Raw genomic sequence first — 16,182 nt, 5'->3', positions numbered from 1 at the left:
TATAGACACAAGTTTCAGGGAGGTGGTCACAGTGAAGGTTCAGATAGATGGGTGACCATCAGGAGAAGAAGACAGGTGCAGGAACCTTGGATGATGAGAGATGTTGCAAATTTAGTGAAGTAGTAAAAAGAAACATGAGGACATTGAATGATAAAGTAGGGAATTAATGCCCGGAGCCAGAAGAAATAGGAAAGGTACTTAAATGACTAATCTGCACTGGTATTCCTCATAGCGAAGGTTATTGATAATAGCTAATTCAGGAAGGGGTATGTTTAGAGCATGCAACTATCAAAGGAGAGATTAGATAAATATGGAGTGGGGAAGGATCTGATCTCTAAAATTATGAGGCATATACTGGGTAGATAGAGTCATTCTTCACCAGAGAGGCTGTTACGTTCCCCAGTAACCGAGTAGTTTTCCAGCAAAGATAGATGGATCCACCGAAGCCTGATGCTACTATTTTCAAACGTTTTTATTTATAAAGGGGCACAAACGTATGGTTAATACAAAACATTCAGATCATATACGTCCTCACAACTCAATCTAAAGCATAGGTATAGCAATAATCAATCAGAAATAAGCTCTACAGTTGTCTAGGGGTAATGTAGATATATATTGTTTACTGGATATTTAAAAGTCTTTTTGCGGTCACTGCAGTTCCACCAGCCGCCATCGGTTGTGGTGTCGCGTTGGTGCACTTTTGTTAGAAAGAGAGAGAGAGGGGGGATGAAAGAGTTACCCAACAGGTTTTCCAACCTGGTGGAGTTCGGTTTGTCGGAGCCTCGTTGGGGGAATGAACGCTCATCTGTGGCCTCCCCTGTAGCTAAGCCATTCTTCCGTTGTGGGGTCGCCAATGCCAGGCAAGGAAAAGACGCACACGAACCCCACCACCGGCTGTCACAGGATCTCAAGCGCGTCTTCTGGTGCGTCTGGCGCCCCGCCTCGGCAGCCCACCTTTTATCTGGGCTGGCAGGGTTGTAGATGTCCATCAGGATGGGGGGGGCGAGGCAATCCTTCCCCCATCACCCATCTCACATTGCCCTGAGATTTTGCACGTAGGCCAATTCCTTATCCCACAAAGGTGTCTCCCAAGACAATGGCTATGTCCGAGGCTTTTGTCTTGTTGAGCGACCAGCCCACTTTGCCCGAGGGCTTTACACCTGGTCTTCATGAGACAATAGTCAAAGAATCGCTTTATTCTGCTTCCCGGGGGAACGTGGTCTTCAGCACGTCTCCCTCTCTCTCTTGGGTCATTTGACCCCCACTTGACTAGGGCTCTTGCGAATCTCACAAAGGCGGGGGCTGGGGTCATAACAAGGCAATGTCAAGTACTAGAGGGCATAGTTCTAAGGTGAAAGGGGGAAAGTTTAAGGAGATTTACATGGAAACATTTTGCACAGAGGGTAGTAGGTGCTTTGAATGCACTTTTGGGGGAAATGGTGGAAGCAGGTGCAATTACAACATTTAAGAGGCATTTAGACAGACACCGAATTGAGGGAAATGGATCACATGCAGGCAGATGTGCAGTTTAAATTGGCATCATGGTCAGCATAGATATGTTACACTTCATTGGGATTTTGAGAAGATTTGGCATGTCATCAAACACTCCAACAGATTTCGACAGATGTACATTCTGACTGATTGCGTCACGGCCTGCTACAGTGCACGGGATCGAAAGAGGCTGCAGGAGGTTGTAGGTTTAGCCAGCTCCATCACAGACACAACCTTTCCCACTATCTGGAACAGCTTCAAGAGGTGGTGTCCCAAGGAGGCAGCATACATCATTAAGGATCCTCACCATCTGGGACATGCTCTCTTCTAATTACTGCCATCAGGCAAGACATACAGGAGCCTGAGCGTTTTAGAAACAACTTCATCCCTGTGCCATCAGATTTCTGAACTGTCGATGAACACTGGCTTGATATTCCTCTTCTGCACGATTAATTGGTTTGTAACTTACAGTAATTTTGTTTATCTCTTGCACTGTACTGCTGTCAGAATGCAACAAATTTCATGAAATGTCCGTGATAATAAACCGATTTTGTTTCTATTTCTGGCATTGTGTGCTGAAGGGCTTGTTCCTGTGCTGTACTGTATTACATTTTATATTCTATTCTATCTCACCCAGTTTTGTGCATCAGTTAGCACAGTAATCCCAGAAGGCATCAGTCCTAAGGTATTCCCCAAAGATTGTATAAAGTGGTTGGAGGGCTTACGTTGCCCTGATGGCAGCTGACAAGCCAATGAGTCCATTTACTCCACGTAGGACCCTTCTCGAAGTTATTATATCAATGACCAGTCACCATCGTACTCCATGCTGTTGTTTTAACACCACACCCAGTCATCTCCCTAGCAGTCTACTCTCCCCAGGGAATCCCCAAAACCTCAGCTCTTATCCTCCTTGGACTCTTTCTTCAATTCACCTATCTACCCCTGCACTCCTTGTCGTCATCTTCCTGACAAGATGAACAGAAAAAAGAATCAGAAAATCACTGAGACACAAGAGACTGGAATCTGAAGCATCAATTACTGGAGGAACCCGGTGCGCCTAGTGGTATATGTTGGGGGAAAGGAGTTGCAAAAACCCTGTATTCAGGCTAAGAGTGGAGAAGGGCAGAGGAGAAACATATACTAGCTATTTTTATACTGGCTAACTCTTTGACCTGATATAGCATTTCAATCATCTTCTATCCTTTTGATCCGAACCCTTTTGACAAAACCCACAATTTTAGACTCCAACAATTCATTTCTCACCAAATATTCATCTTTTCCCACCTAGTCCTATTCATATTCTTACACTTATTCTCTAACATCTCAAATGAAGTGATATGAGAGTGTTAGGTCTTTATTCATGTGTATACTTGCATGGCTTTGATTAGCATGTACAGTGCCTTAGGCTGTTCCTCTACAGCACCAGTGGTGAGGACCACAAAGGTATGGTCAAGGGGCATCTGCTTTAAATCAGTGGACTGGGAAATATTTAGGAATTCATCTTCAAATCTGAAAGAATATGTCAGAGTTGTCACAGACTTCATAAATTTCTGCATGGATGACTGTTTGCCTTTGAGAACATACTGGACATACCCAAACCAGAAACCATTGCTGAACCAGAGTTGCACTATCTGTTGAGGGCTAGATCCATGGCATTCAATGCCATCCAGAAGTGTACAAGAAGTCTAGATACAACCTACAGAAGGCTATTTTAAGAGAGGAAAAAGCAACTTCGATTGAAGTTATAGATGGAATCGGATGCACATCAGCTCTGGCAGGATTTGCAGACAATTGTGAGACCTAACATCATAAATGGCTGTGATGATTCACTCCCAGATGAGCTTAATAACATTTATGCATCCTTTGAAAGGCAGAATAAAACCACAGCTCTACAAATCCCAGCAGCATCTGGTGACCTGTGATGTCTGTCTCAGAGGCTGGCATAATAACATTTTTCAATAGGGTGAAACCTCACAAAGATCAGGCCCCAATGGTGTACCTGGTAGAGAACTAAAAACTTGTGCCAACCAACCAGTCGGAGTCTTCAAGGACTTCTTCAATCTCTCACTGCTGCAGTCAGAGGTTTCCACCTCCTTCAAAACGGCATCAATCATACCACTGCCCAAGAAAAGCCGAATGACTAACACCCAGTTGCACTCACATTAACTGTGAGAGGTTGGTCATAGACAATTATCAACTCCTGCCTAAGCAAGACCTGGACCTGCTGCAATTTGCCTATTCCACAATGGGTCTACAGCAGACACAATCTCGTTGGCTCTCTGCTTGGCTTTGGACCACCTGGACACAACAGCAATAGACAGCTATTGTCTTCTGATTACAGCTCAGCATTCAACACCATCATCCCCTCAGTGCTAATCAACAAGCTTCAAAACCTGGGACTCTATACCTCCCTCTGCAACTGGATCCTTGACTTCCTCATCAGAGACCACAGTCAGCGTGGATCAGAAATAACATTTCCTATTTGCTGACAATCAATACTGGTGCACCTCAAGGATGCACACTTAGCCCACTGCTCTACTGTCTCTACCCCCATGACTGTGGCTAGGTACAGATCAAATGAAAATAAATAAATTAGCCAATGATACAATTGTTGTTGACTGAATCACAGATGGTGCGAAGGCTTACAGGAGCATGACAGATCGGCTGGTTAAATGGTGTCACAACAAACAACTTTGCACTCAACATCAGTAATATCAAGAAATTGTTTGTAAACTTCAGGAAGGGGAGGTGAGAGGGAACAACAGCAGTCCCACAACAGAACAACAGAAAGGCTGAGGTGTTTCAAGTTCCTATGTGTCAACATTTCTGAAGATCACGCCAATGGCTATATTTCATTAGGAATTTGAGGAGATTTAGTATGTCACCAAAGACTCTAACAAATTTCTACGGATGTACCATGGGGATCATTCTAACAGGTTGCATCACCACCTGGTATAGAGCAGTCACTGCACAGGATCGGAAAAAGCTGAACAAAGTTGTAAATTCAGCAAGCTCCATCAAGAGAACTAGCCTCCCAGCATCGAGGACACCTTCAAAAGGCGACACCTCAAAAATGAAAGACTCAAGACATCACAAAAGACTCCCATCATCCAGGACATGCTCTCCTTTCATTGCTATTATCAAGACAGAAGTATAAGAGCCTGAAAATACACAGTCAACATATCAGGAACAGCTTCTTCCCTTCTGCCATTAGATTTCTGAATGGACAATGAATCCAAAGTTCAAAGTAAATTTATTATCAACATACATACTTTGTCACCACATACAACCGTGAGATTAATTTTTTGTTGGCATTACTCAACAAATCCACAATAATAACCAAAATTGAATCAATGAAAGATCATACCAACTGTGTGCAAAAGACAACAAACTGTGCAAATACTAAAAGAAAGAAATAATAATAATAATAAATAAGGAATAAATATCGAGAATACGAGATGAAGAGTCCTGAGGAAGTGAGTCTACTGGTTGTGGGAATACTTCAATGATGGGACAACTGAAATTATCTGCTTTGGTTCAAAAGCCCGATGGCTGAGGGGTAATAACTGTTCCTGAACCTGGTGGTGTGACTCCTGAGGCTCATGTACCTTCTTCCTGATAGCAGCAGTGAGAAGAGAGCATGTCCTGGGTGGTGGGAATCCCTGATGATGGCTGCTGTTTTCCTACAACAGCATTTCATGTATATATGCACAATGGTGGGGAGGGCTTTATCCCTGATGGACAGGGCCATATCAATGACTGTTTGTAGGATTTTCCATTCAAGGGCTTTGGTATTTCTATGCCAGGCTGTGATGCAGCCAGTCAATATACTCTCCACTGCACATGTAAAGAGTTTGTCAAAGTTTTAGATGTAATGACAAATCTTCACAAACTCTTACGAAAGTAGAAGCACTGCCGTGCTTTCTTCATAATTGCAGTTACGTGCTGAGCCCAGGACAGGTCCTCCAAAATAATAATGCCAAGGAATCTAAAGTTGCTGACCCTCTCCACCTCTGATCCTCCAATGAGGACTGGCTCATGGACCTCAGGGTTTTCTTCAACCACAAACATTGGGCTCCAGGCAGGACACCTGGAAGATAGGTGTGACCCTGAGGGGCAGTGACAGCTGGAGAGGGTAAGTAACTGGATTGATGTGTTGGGTAATGTTGAAGGGACCAATGAACCAGGGAGAGAGTTTGCAAGGCCTGATTTCAGGTGGACAGGCAGGCACGGTCCCCAGGCCGGTGTAGTCACTGGTGATGTTCCTTTTGGCAGTAGATACAGATGTCAGCTGGGATGGCCCTCCGTGCCTTCTGCCAAGCATTCACATGGACAAGACCACCATTGCTGACTCCTCCATGGAAAATATTGTGTTTTGGTAGCCAAGAAGAACTTCAAAGTGTGACATAGCCATGGCAGAGGAGGTGTGTAGATTATGGGACAGTTGGCCTAGAACAGATACTTCATGCATGTGGAAAGACTTCTCTGCTGGCTAATTTGCTATTTCTGTGACCATTGGTCCATAGATCCAGTTTGGTGAAGATTTGGGCCTCACAGAGTGTTTCAAACACACTATCCCATCAAGGGGAGAGGGTAACGGTTCTTCGTGGTGATTTTGTTGAGTCCACTGTAGAAGATTTAGGGATGGAGACCCCCATCTTTCTTTTTGATAAAGAAGAATCCTGCACTGGCTGGGTTCCCGGATGGATGCATGAAGCTGTGCTGTAGCGCTTCAGTAAAGTGGTCATTCTTGGCTTGGGTCTCAGGAGGGGAGAGGGAGAGGCGGTACCCTGGAGGAGATCGATTGCACAGTTGTATGGTCTGCAGGTGGCGAGTTGCTGGCTTCCCTTTTACTGAAGATGATGGCTTAGTCATGGTACTCCTGCTGGAGATTAGTGAGGTCATGGCTTTCCTCTATCTCCTTGGATTCATGGGGTGAAGTCAACTGTGGTTGCAGGCAGGTGGATCCCCAACTCAGCTTTGAACTGGCTGACCATGTGAAGTGAAAGTCATGAGCGGAGAGGCGGGGTAAGCCAAGATTAAAGTGTTGAGTGAGTCAGTAAGTAAGAATTGGATGGGCTTCCAGTGCTCTCTGATGCTCGAATGTAGGCTGTTTGTGCACTCTGACCATCCAAAAGCATCCAAGGTCTGTACAATTAATAAAGACTTTTTAATGTGATTGAGCAATCTATTGCTGCTTAAAACTGTTGGAAACAATACCAATTATGACCGTACTTATTGTCAGACTCCTCGAAGGAAATGGAGCTGCTGGTCCAGGTTAAAAGTGAGTTTTTAAAAAATTGGGAGTTCCAACTCCCAATACTGACTATATTGCTGGCAAACGTACAGGCTCTAGTAAACAAAACCTATGATTTTGGAACTATGGCACTGTATCAGAGGGACGGTAGGACAGCATGCAACCTCTACTGCATGGAGTGCTGGTTAACCCCTTCCGTACCGCATGCAGCGATTCAAACTGACAAGTCACTATTCACTGTCAGGAGTGAGAGATAGCTCACAATGGCTCTTCTCACAGTCTTGGATCAGCTAGTCAATATGAGCACCTGTTTGTTGACTATAGCTCAGCATTTAACACTATCATTCCCACAGACCCTATCAAAAAGCTACAGAACCTGAGTCTCTGTACCACCCTTTGCAATTGGATCCTCAGCTTCCTAACCAGAAGACCACAATCTGTGTGGATTGGTAATAATAGTTCCTCCTCGCTGATAATCAACACTGGTGCACCTCAGGGATGTGTGCTCAGCTGTGTACCCATGACTGTATGGCTATGTATAGCTCAAATACCATCTGTAAGTATGCTGATGATACAACCATTGCTGGCAGAATCTCAGATGGTGACAAAAGGGCATACAGAAGTGAGATATATCATCTAGTTGAGTGGTGTCACAGCAACAACCTGGCACTCAATGTCAATAAGACCAAAGAGCTGATTGTGGACTTCAGGAAGGGTAAGACAAAGGAACACAAACAATCCTCATATAGGGATCAGAATTGGAGAGAGTGAGCAATTTCAAGTTCCTGACTGTCAAGATCTGAGGGTCTAACCTGGTCCTAACATATCGATGCAGCTATAAAGGCAGCAAGATAGTGGCTGTATTTCATTAGGAATTTGAGGAGGTTTGGCTTGTCACCTAAAAGACTCGAAAACTTCTACAGTTGTAATGTTGAGCACATTCCGATAGGCTGCATCACTGTCTGGTATGGAGGGAGAGGGGGAAGGCTACTGCACAAGATTGAAAAAAGCTGCAGAAAGTTGTAAAATTAGCCGCCAGAGTACCCAGGACATCTTCAAGGAGTGCAGCCTCACAAAGGCGGCGCCTATTATTAAGGACCCCTATCACCCAGGACACGCCCTCTTCTTATCATTGCCATTAGAAAGGAGGTACAGAAGACTGAAGGCACAATTCAAGGATAGCTTCTTCCCCTCTGCCATACGATTCCTAAATGGACATTGAACACATGAACACTACCTCAGTTATTTTAATATTATTTCTGTTTTTCCACTATTTTAAATTTAACTATTTGATATACATATATACTTATGTAATGGATTTACTGACTTTTATATATGATCATGTATTGCATTGTGCTGCCATCCCTAAGTTAACAAATTTCATGACATATGCCATCGATATTAAACCCAATTCTGATTCTGAGATCGGCTCGGTAGGGAATCCAGGGTGCACACACAGACTCCCGTCCAGAAATATCCTGCTGTGCTGGAATCCACCAGAGACAGTCAGTCAGGCTATGGTGCTGGAAAGAGGGCCCAAGGGGAGCTTACCAGACAGAAAGCCCATCGCATCTCCCTGGTGATGCAGTGTTCCTGGATGCAGTGAGCATTTGATGCATGGGTGATCAGCTGCTCCATTGTAGGTGCACAAATTGTTTCTCTACTGGTGTTCACACTCTTGGGAGTGGGTAGGGTGAAGGGAGCTTTCCCTAACTGCATGGCTTCTGGAGGCATCTCCAATGAAGGTTTTGCAGCCTGAAATAGTTCTGGAAATGGAACAGGGGTACTGGTTGGTGAGCTGGAGGCTCTTTCCACATGATGCATGTTAACTGGAGGGCTGAAGGGCCGCAACCAGCAGTGCCTCCGCATTCCAGCCACAGTCCGCCACAATCATCTTGAATTCTGCGGTGTAGTCTACTGCCGAGCGTGAGCATTGCTGTAGACAAAGTATCCGGTCCACTATCTCCCTTCCAATTCCTGGATGGTTGAAAACCCAGTATTTCTCAGTGGTAAATTCCTTATATTTATTGCAAATGGTGTTTTTATTGTCCCAGTTAGCAGTGGCCTAGGTCAGGGCTCGCCCATTCAAAAGAAAGATGATGAAGGCAACCTTGGCTCAGTCCATAGAATACAGGGATGCCTGGAACTCAAAGTGTACAAATGTACTGGGACAGGAAATTTCTGCACTGGAATCAGGGACTCTGAAGGAAGAGGTTGATCAGTGTGAGGTTGCTGTAAGGAGACAGAGAGTTGTTTGAGAGTGGTGAGCAGATAGTTAATGGTTTCCTGCTGCTTCTGGGTCGTGGACTTATGTCGGCGGACAACTTCCTTTCGGCGAGCAAACTCTGCAAGGTCAATTACTGGTTCACCCATCCTGGCAGGAAATGTAGAGGAGGCTTGGCCCAAAAGCAAGCAGCAGAGACCTTTCAGCAATGAACAACAACTTTAATAATAGACTGTGAAAATAACAAACCATGAGTAGCCACAAAACAGGAGAAAACAGATACTAAGCACCACAGGTAACAAGGCAACTGTAGGTTAGAAGCAACTGGCTGGTTCAGTGGGTGAATAAGGACTATGGATGAGTGCTGGGTTTAAATAGGCTGCAGGTGATGAGTTTGAAATGAGTGGCAGGTGACTCTTGTTAACTGGATGGAGACCGGGAGTGCCTGACACTATCTTTAAAAACATTATATACTCTAACCCAACAAGTGAGCTAATGTTAAACGCAAATCAAAAGCACTTTTACAGTTGGTCCAATCAAGTTTACATCACACATTTACAGACCTTTTAGAACCAATACAATGAGATATCTTTGCAACTAATAAATGGGTGAAAACATTAACATTGCATACGAACATCTGAATTTTAAAAGTTTTACCTGAAGCATTATTGAATGAAGAACTTGTTGACTTAGCAGCTCGGGGAATTCTCCTCTGAGGCCTTCCACCAGATACCTGCTCTTCAGGAATCGGAAAAGGGAATTGATCCTGTAAGGTAGTAGGTCTTCTGATTCTGTTCGTTGTGTTAGTCAGCAGGGTATGAACTGGAGTAAAGGGGAAAATTGAAACTGTGGTAGTGCTGGTAGCATTGCCAGTATTATTTCTATCAAGTGGACCAATCGAAGTACTGTGAGTGTCTTTGGTTTGTTGCCTGGTTGTAAATTGAATGCTGGAGTGAACAGCTGTCACCAGTGATGTTTGTATGCTGGAAGTTGCTTCCAGTGCAGGAGAATCATCAGTCACAATGGGACCAAATAAATTTGAATGCAAGTTGTCCATCACCAGTCTACAGAAGGGAACTATAAAGCAAACACATAATATTTAAAAATTATTTTACCTGACACGAGAGAAAAATCAATCGATTGAACCGAAGCAGTCTTGATTCTTGAAAAAAGATGTGATTTGTTTATCCTGACTTTTATTTATTATATGCGTTGCAAAACTTGCAAGTCACATCCTTAACAAAATAAGTTTCTGAACAGAAAGTTAGTTGGTGCAAACCATAGACTGAGAGATGTAATGGAAAATGTGCCTTTTCTGTATGGGTGGTCATGTCAGCCCTCAGAATAAGAACATTTTAAAAAATCAGCAGAAATAGGCCAACTGTCCCTTTGAGCACTTTCAGCCTTTCAATAAAATTATATCTGGTCCTCCTGCTTTCTACTCAACCCCCGCAAATTGTTAGTTCCAATGTCTGTCAGTCTCATCCTTGGACTCATTCAATGGCTCTGCCCCCACAAGTCTCTGGGGAAGAGAATTCCAGAGTTGTTACTCTGATGAGGAGTTGACAATCTGAAACGTTTACTCTGTTTTTCTCCCCACAGCTAATGCATTAACCAGCAGATTGTCCCCACAATTATCTATTTACTACTGTAATTTACTGAACATTGCACAGGCCAACAAAAAAAATTGCCATTGAGTTAGACACGGTCACTCGCAAGCAGGCAACCACAGAGCAGAAAATCTGACGATGAGTGATTTTATACAGATAATAATATTGTAATTCGTCAGCCTTATTTGGCAGGATATGTACTTTCATCCTTTTGAAAAGTTCATGGATAAAACCGAGACGAGAAAATCTGCAGATGCTGGAACTCTAAGCAACGCACACAAAATGCTGAAGGAACTCAGCAGGCCAGATGGCATCTCTGGAGAAAAAGTACAGTTGATGTTTCTGGCCAAGACCTTTCATCAGCCCTGAGTTCCTCCAGCATTTTGTGTGGGTAAAACTGCTCTGTCACTGAACCACTGTCTACATGTCTATAGAAATGTTAATACTGAATATAAAAACTAATGTATCCCCTATTATTCTGAGGTTACTGGAATGTTCTGGAACACTTTATCTGACTCACCTTCAAAAAATTCCAATTCTGTTGCATTCACTAGGAATAACTTCCAAGAATATGAAAGGTCCGTAGTTTCTGAGCACTCCTCACACACAGCCTTGACAGAAAATGCATCATTCCAATTGACTGAATTATTCACACATTCAACACAAAGGAGCTTCACCAGCCTGTAAAAAGCATTGTGTATTCAAAAGATCACAAAGAGTTAGGCAACAATAAATCACTAAGTGAATATGTTCCTCCTCTTGCCTGGTATTCAACTATTGCTCAATTAACAATATAAACAGGAGTACCTTTGGCTGAGGAGGTCAGACTGTAAGAGCTTGGCTTTTTCACCCAATCAAATACTAAGTAATTAATGAGTAGCAAAGCCAGAAATAAATTTACATACAAGTTATTCCACCCTGATCCGATGAGATGGAATTGTAGCTGACAGCATGTCACAAAAGAATACAGAGGCCAACCAGTGTAGGGCACTTCACTGAAAAATCTGTTTTTACATTTATTCTCAGTGACAGTGAAACAACCCAATTAAAATATAAAACACAAATTTGCTTGACAACATCTTTTACTGTAAAGCTACTTTCACTCTAACAATACACACAAAATGCTGGAGGAACTCGGTAGGCCAGTCAGCCTATGAGGAAAGAGGAAACAGTCGAAATTTCAGGCCAAGGCCCTTCCAGCAGGACTGGAGAAAAAAGATGAGAAGTCAGAGTAGGAAGGTGAAGAAGAACTACAAGGTAGTCGATGATAGGTGGAACCAGGGAGGGGGAAGGATGAAGGAAAGAGCTGGGAAGTTGATAAGTGAAAGTGATAAAGGCCTGGAGAAGGGGGAATCTGATAGGAGAGGCCAGAAGGCCATGGAAGAAAGAAAAGGGGGGAGGAGCACCAGAGGGAGGAGATGGGCAAGTGAGGAGATAGGGTGAGAGAGGGAAATGGGAATGGGGAATGGTGAAGCGAGGAGGAGGCTGGAATTACCAAAAGTTTGAGAAATCGATGTTCATGCCATTAGATTGGAGGCCTACCCAGACGGAATATAAGGTGCTGCTCCTCCAATCTAAGTGAGGCTTCTTTGCAGCAGTGGAGGAGACTATGCACTGGCCTGTCATAATGGGAAAGGGAAAGAGACTTAAAATGGCTGGCCACTACCATTCACCTAGCACCCCACCAGCCTCCATGCCCAGCACATAATTCTCTGGAATTTCTGCCATCTCCAATGGGATCCCACCAACATGCATATCTTTCCAACTTTCTGCTTACCGCAGGGATCACTCCTTACACGACTACCTTCTCCATTCGTCCCTCCCCACTGACCTCCCTCCTGCAGAACAAGTGCTACACCTCCCCCTACAGCTCCTCTGTTACCACCATTCAGGTCCAAATAGTCCTTCCAGGTTAGGAAACACTTCACCTGTGAGCCTGTTGGAGTCATCTACTGTATCCAGTGCTCCAGTGTGGTCCCCTGAATATCGGTGAGACCCAAAGTAGATTGGAAGACTGCTTCGCCGCGCAACTATTCTCCATTCGCCAGAAAAAGTGGGATCTCCCAGTGGCCACCCATTTTAATTTTACTTCCCTTTCCCATTCCAACATGTCAGTCCAAGGCCACCTCTACCGCCACACTCAGGTTGGAGTAACAACACCTGATATTCCATCTGGGCAGCCTCCAACCTCATGGTATGAACATCAATTTCTTGAACTTCCGGTAATGCTCCCCACCACCTCTCCTTCACCATTCCCCATTCCCATTTCACTTTCCACCTTATCTCCTTACCTGACCATCACCTCCCTCTGGTGTTCCTCCCCCTTCCCTTTCTTCCATGGCCTTCTGTCCTCCCATATCATATTCCCCCTTCTCCAGCCCTTTATCACTTTCACCTATCAACTTCCCAGTCCTTTACTTCACCCCTCCCCCTTTCCTGGTTTCACCTATCACCCACTACCTTGTATTTCTCCCTCCCCTCCCTCTATCTTCTTACTCTGACTTTTCATCTTTTTTCTCCAGTGCTGCTGAAAAGTCTTGGCCCGAAACATGGACTGTACTGTTTTCCACAGATGCTGCCTGGCCTGCTGAGTTCCTCCAGCATTTTGTGTGTGTTGCTTGGATTTCCAACATCTGCAGATTTTCTCTTGTTCACTCTAACAGTGCTGTAACTTCATTAATCTGCAAAAATACCTTTACATGGTGATACAGTAGACCTCTGCATTTCTTTTGGTTGTTTACTGTACAAAGTGCATGATACTTCAGAAATAAATTTTGCCATAGTGAAACAAGTAGGAGGCTTGATTATTCTGAAGTAGACAAAGGTGACGTTGCTTATATTATTAAGCCAACCATTAAGTGATAGGTAAGTTGGAAATCATAAATGTACATGATTCAGCCAAGCATATCTCATAATTATGACACAATAGCCCAGTCAAAGCCAAAAGGAACCTTCAGTGGTGAAATCTCTTCTTGTACATGTAAAGCAGGAGCAGCCCACTCATTTTAGGGCATTTTAAGTAAACAACTTTAAAGAAACCAGATATCAGAGGAGGTGCATAATCACCAGCAGTATTTTTTAATATTGGCAATTCAAGACTATTTTTTCCCCATCAATATTCAGCTTCATTATTCCAAGTCCCATGCCTAAACCTTTCTGGTTGTTATGTGATCAACTGTACCCAGTGGCATTATGCACACTTTCAGATGACCTAATCTACCAGAGAATGCTGATTTAATATCAAATTCCCTTTGCCAAACCTTGAAACCAACTTGGCTCCAAAAGATCAAATTTACATACTAGCAGCCCCCTTCCTGTTGTTATTTCAGTGTAATATCTTAAAACTTAGGAAATTGACAATCAGTAAGTACTTTCTCCCAGTGGGCTCCCAAGACTTTGCTAATTAATACATGGTGAGTGAGTGCAGAATTAATACAAAAATCTTAAATATGCTTCCAAATGGACAATCTGCTTTCGCAAGTGTTGTTCAAGAATAATCAAGTACTTGCCTTAAGTTATCTTCTTTTTTAACTGTTATAAACAATTGTGCTTCTGAAGAATATCTGTTATTATTGCTGACTGTTAACTTGAAGAGAAACTGGTCAATATCAGTTCTTAGTGTAGACAATGGGAGCTTGATGGTACTGGAGTTTGTATTCAGAGTATCACTTGCATTATGTTTGAAGCAAGGGATATCTAATCCACTCACTGTTTCACATGACCAAGAAAACCTGTGAAGAGTGCAAAAGTAAAATTAATCTAGATAGTTAAGGTACACACCAGATTGATTTAACTCTTTCATTCCCAGAATCATTCTCACGAACCTCCTCTGGATCTTCTTCAATGCCAGCACATTTCTTCTTAGATTAGAGGCCCAAAACTGTGCACAATACTCAAGTGCAGTCTGACCAATTCCTTATAATCCTTAGCATTACATTCACGCTTTTATATTCTCAAAATGAATGCTAACATTGCATTTGCTTTCCTTACCACCACCCAACCTGCAAGTTAATCTTTAGGGAATCCAGTATGAGGACGTCCAAGTCTCTTTGTCGTTGCTATTTTTGATTTTTCTCCCTGTTTAGAATAGTCTATGCCTTTATTCCTTCTACCAAATTGCATAACGCTACACTATATTCCATCTGCCACTTCTTTGCCCATTCTTGTCTAAGTCCTTCTGCTGACTCCCTACATCCTCAACACTACCTGCCCCTCCAACTGTCTTTGCATTGTCTGTACCTGACCATATATCCATCAAGTCTGTCTTTCAAATCATTGACATATATCATGAAAGGATTAGGTCTCACTCTTTGCATCCTGACAGTCAATCAATCTTCCATTCATACTAGTATCTTCCCTGCAATAGCATGGGCTTGTAGCGGTGTACTACACGCAGCGCTGCAATAACGACACGGAGTCGGTGAGCTGCAGTTACAAAAGAGGTTTATTCAAACTTCGCAGCCTCGCTTTAAAGCCTTCCTGATCCCACCCTCCCCAGGCGGGAATGCTGTAGGGGGTGCGTATTCGCAGTCCCGTCCCACGTGCACGGGCTTGTCCCCTTGCTGGTGAAGCAGGCTTGGCGCCCTCTTTGGGCCCTGCCTCAATGCTGGCGCGCGCCGCTTTGTGAGCCGGTTCGAGTGCGCTGGGAAGTGGGTCGTCACATAACCCCCCCCCCAAAACCGGCGATACACCCCCCCAATGTCCACAGTCTGGGCCGGACTCTGTTTGGGAGGTCTGCCTCTGCGCCGCGGTGCCTGAATCTCAACCGGCTGTGCCAAGTCCACATGGGCCGGTTTGAGTCGGTCCACCGTGAAAACTTCCTCTTTCCCCCCAATGTCCAGCACGAATGTGGACCCGTTGTTTCTGATCACCGTAAACAGCCCCTCGTAGGGCCACTGTAGTGGCGCCCGATGTCCGCCCCGTCGTACAAAAACGAACTTACAGTTTTGCAGGTCTTTGGGTACGCAGGTCAGGTTCTCCCCATGCTGTGAAGTGGGTATGGGGGCCAGGTTACCGAGCCTCTCGCGTAGTCTGCCCAGGACTGCTGCGGGTTCTTCCTCTTGCCCCCTTGGGGCTGGTATGAACCCTCCTGGGACGACCAGGGGTGCGCCGTACACCAACTCGGCCGACAATGTGTGCAGGTCCTCTTTGGGTGTCGTGCGAATTCCGAGCAGGACCCAGGGGAGCTCGTCCACCCAGTTAGGCCCTTTGAGGTGGGCCATGAGAGCCGACTTAAGGTGACGGTGGAAACGCTCCACCAGTCCGTTCGACTGTGGGTGGTAGGCAGTGGTGTGGTGCAGCTGTGTCCCCAAAAGGCTGGCCATAGCTGACCACAGGCTGGAGGTGAACTGGGCGCCTCTGTCGGAGGTAATGTGGGCTGGTACACCAAAGCGAGATACCCAGGTGGCAATCAGTGCCCGGGCGCCGTGCAGGTTTGCTGCAAAATCCTGAATGTGCGGCACAGGGTAGCGGTCCAGTGTTGTAGCCTCGTTCAGCCTGCGGTAGTCGCCGCATGGTCTCCAGCCCCCTGTTGCTTTGGGCACCATGTGCAGGGGGGAGGCTCATGGGATGTCGGACGGCCGTATGATCCCCAATTCCTC

The 16,182-nt window shown here is 44.6% G+C and overlaps 1 protein-coding gene across 1 annotated transcript in view; it reads right to left on the bottom strand.

Moving 5' to 3' along the window:
• The window catches only part of LOC140732138 (polycystin-1-like protein 1), a 181,529-nt gene that overhangs the window by 118,768 nt on the left and 46,579 nt on the right, over positions 1-16,182 (bottom strand). Inside the window, exons 17-19 of the mRNA XM_073054354.1 lie at positions 14,092-14,313; positions 11,103-11,263; positions 9,630-10,049 (exon numbers count right to left, since the gene is read on the bottom strand). Of these exons, the coding sequence (XP_072910455.1) occupies positions 9,630-10,049; positions 11,103-11,263; positions 14,092-14,313 (803 nt within the window). The remainder of the gene's footprint in view (positions 1-9,629; positions 10,050-11,102; positions 11,264-14,091; positions 14,314-16,182) is intronic.

The sequence above is a fragment of the Hemitrygon akajei genome, chromosome 8, assembly GCF_048418815.1.
Source record: "Hemitrygon akajei chromosome 8, sHemAka1.3, whole genome shotgun sequence".
NCBI lineage: Eukaryota > Metazoa > Chordata > Chondrichthyes > Myliobatiformes > Dasyatidae > Hemitrygon > Hemitrygon akajei.
Note: the sequence above shows the minus strand (reverse complement) of the source record. Positions and strands in the feature narration are given on the sequence as shown.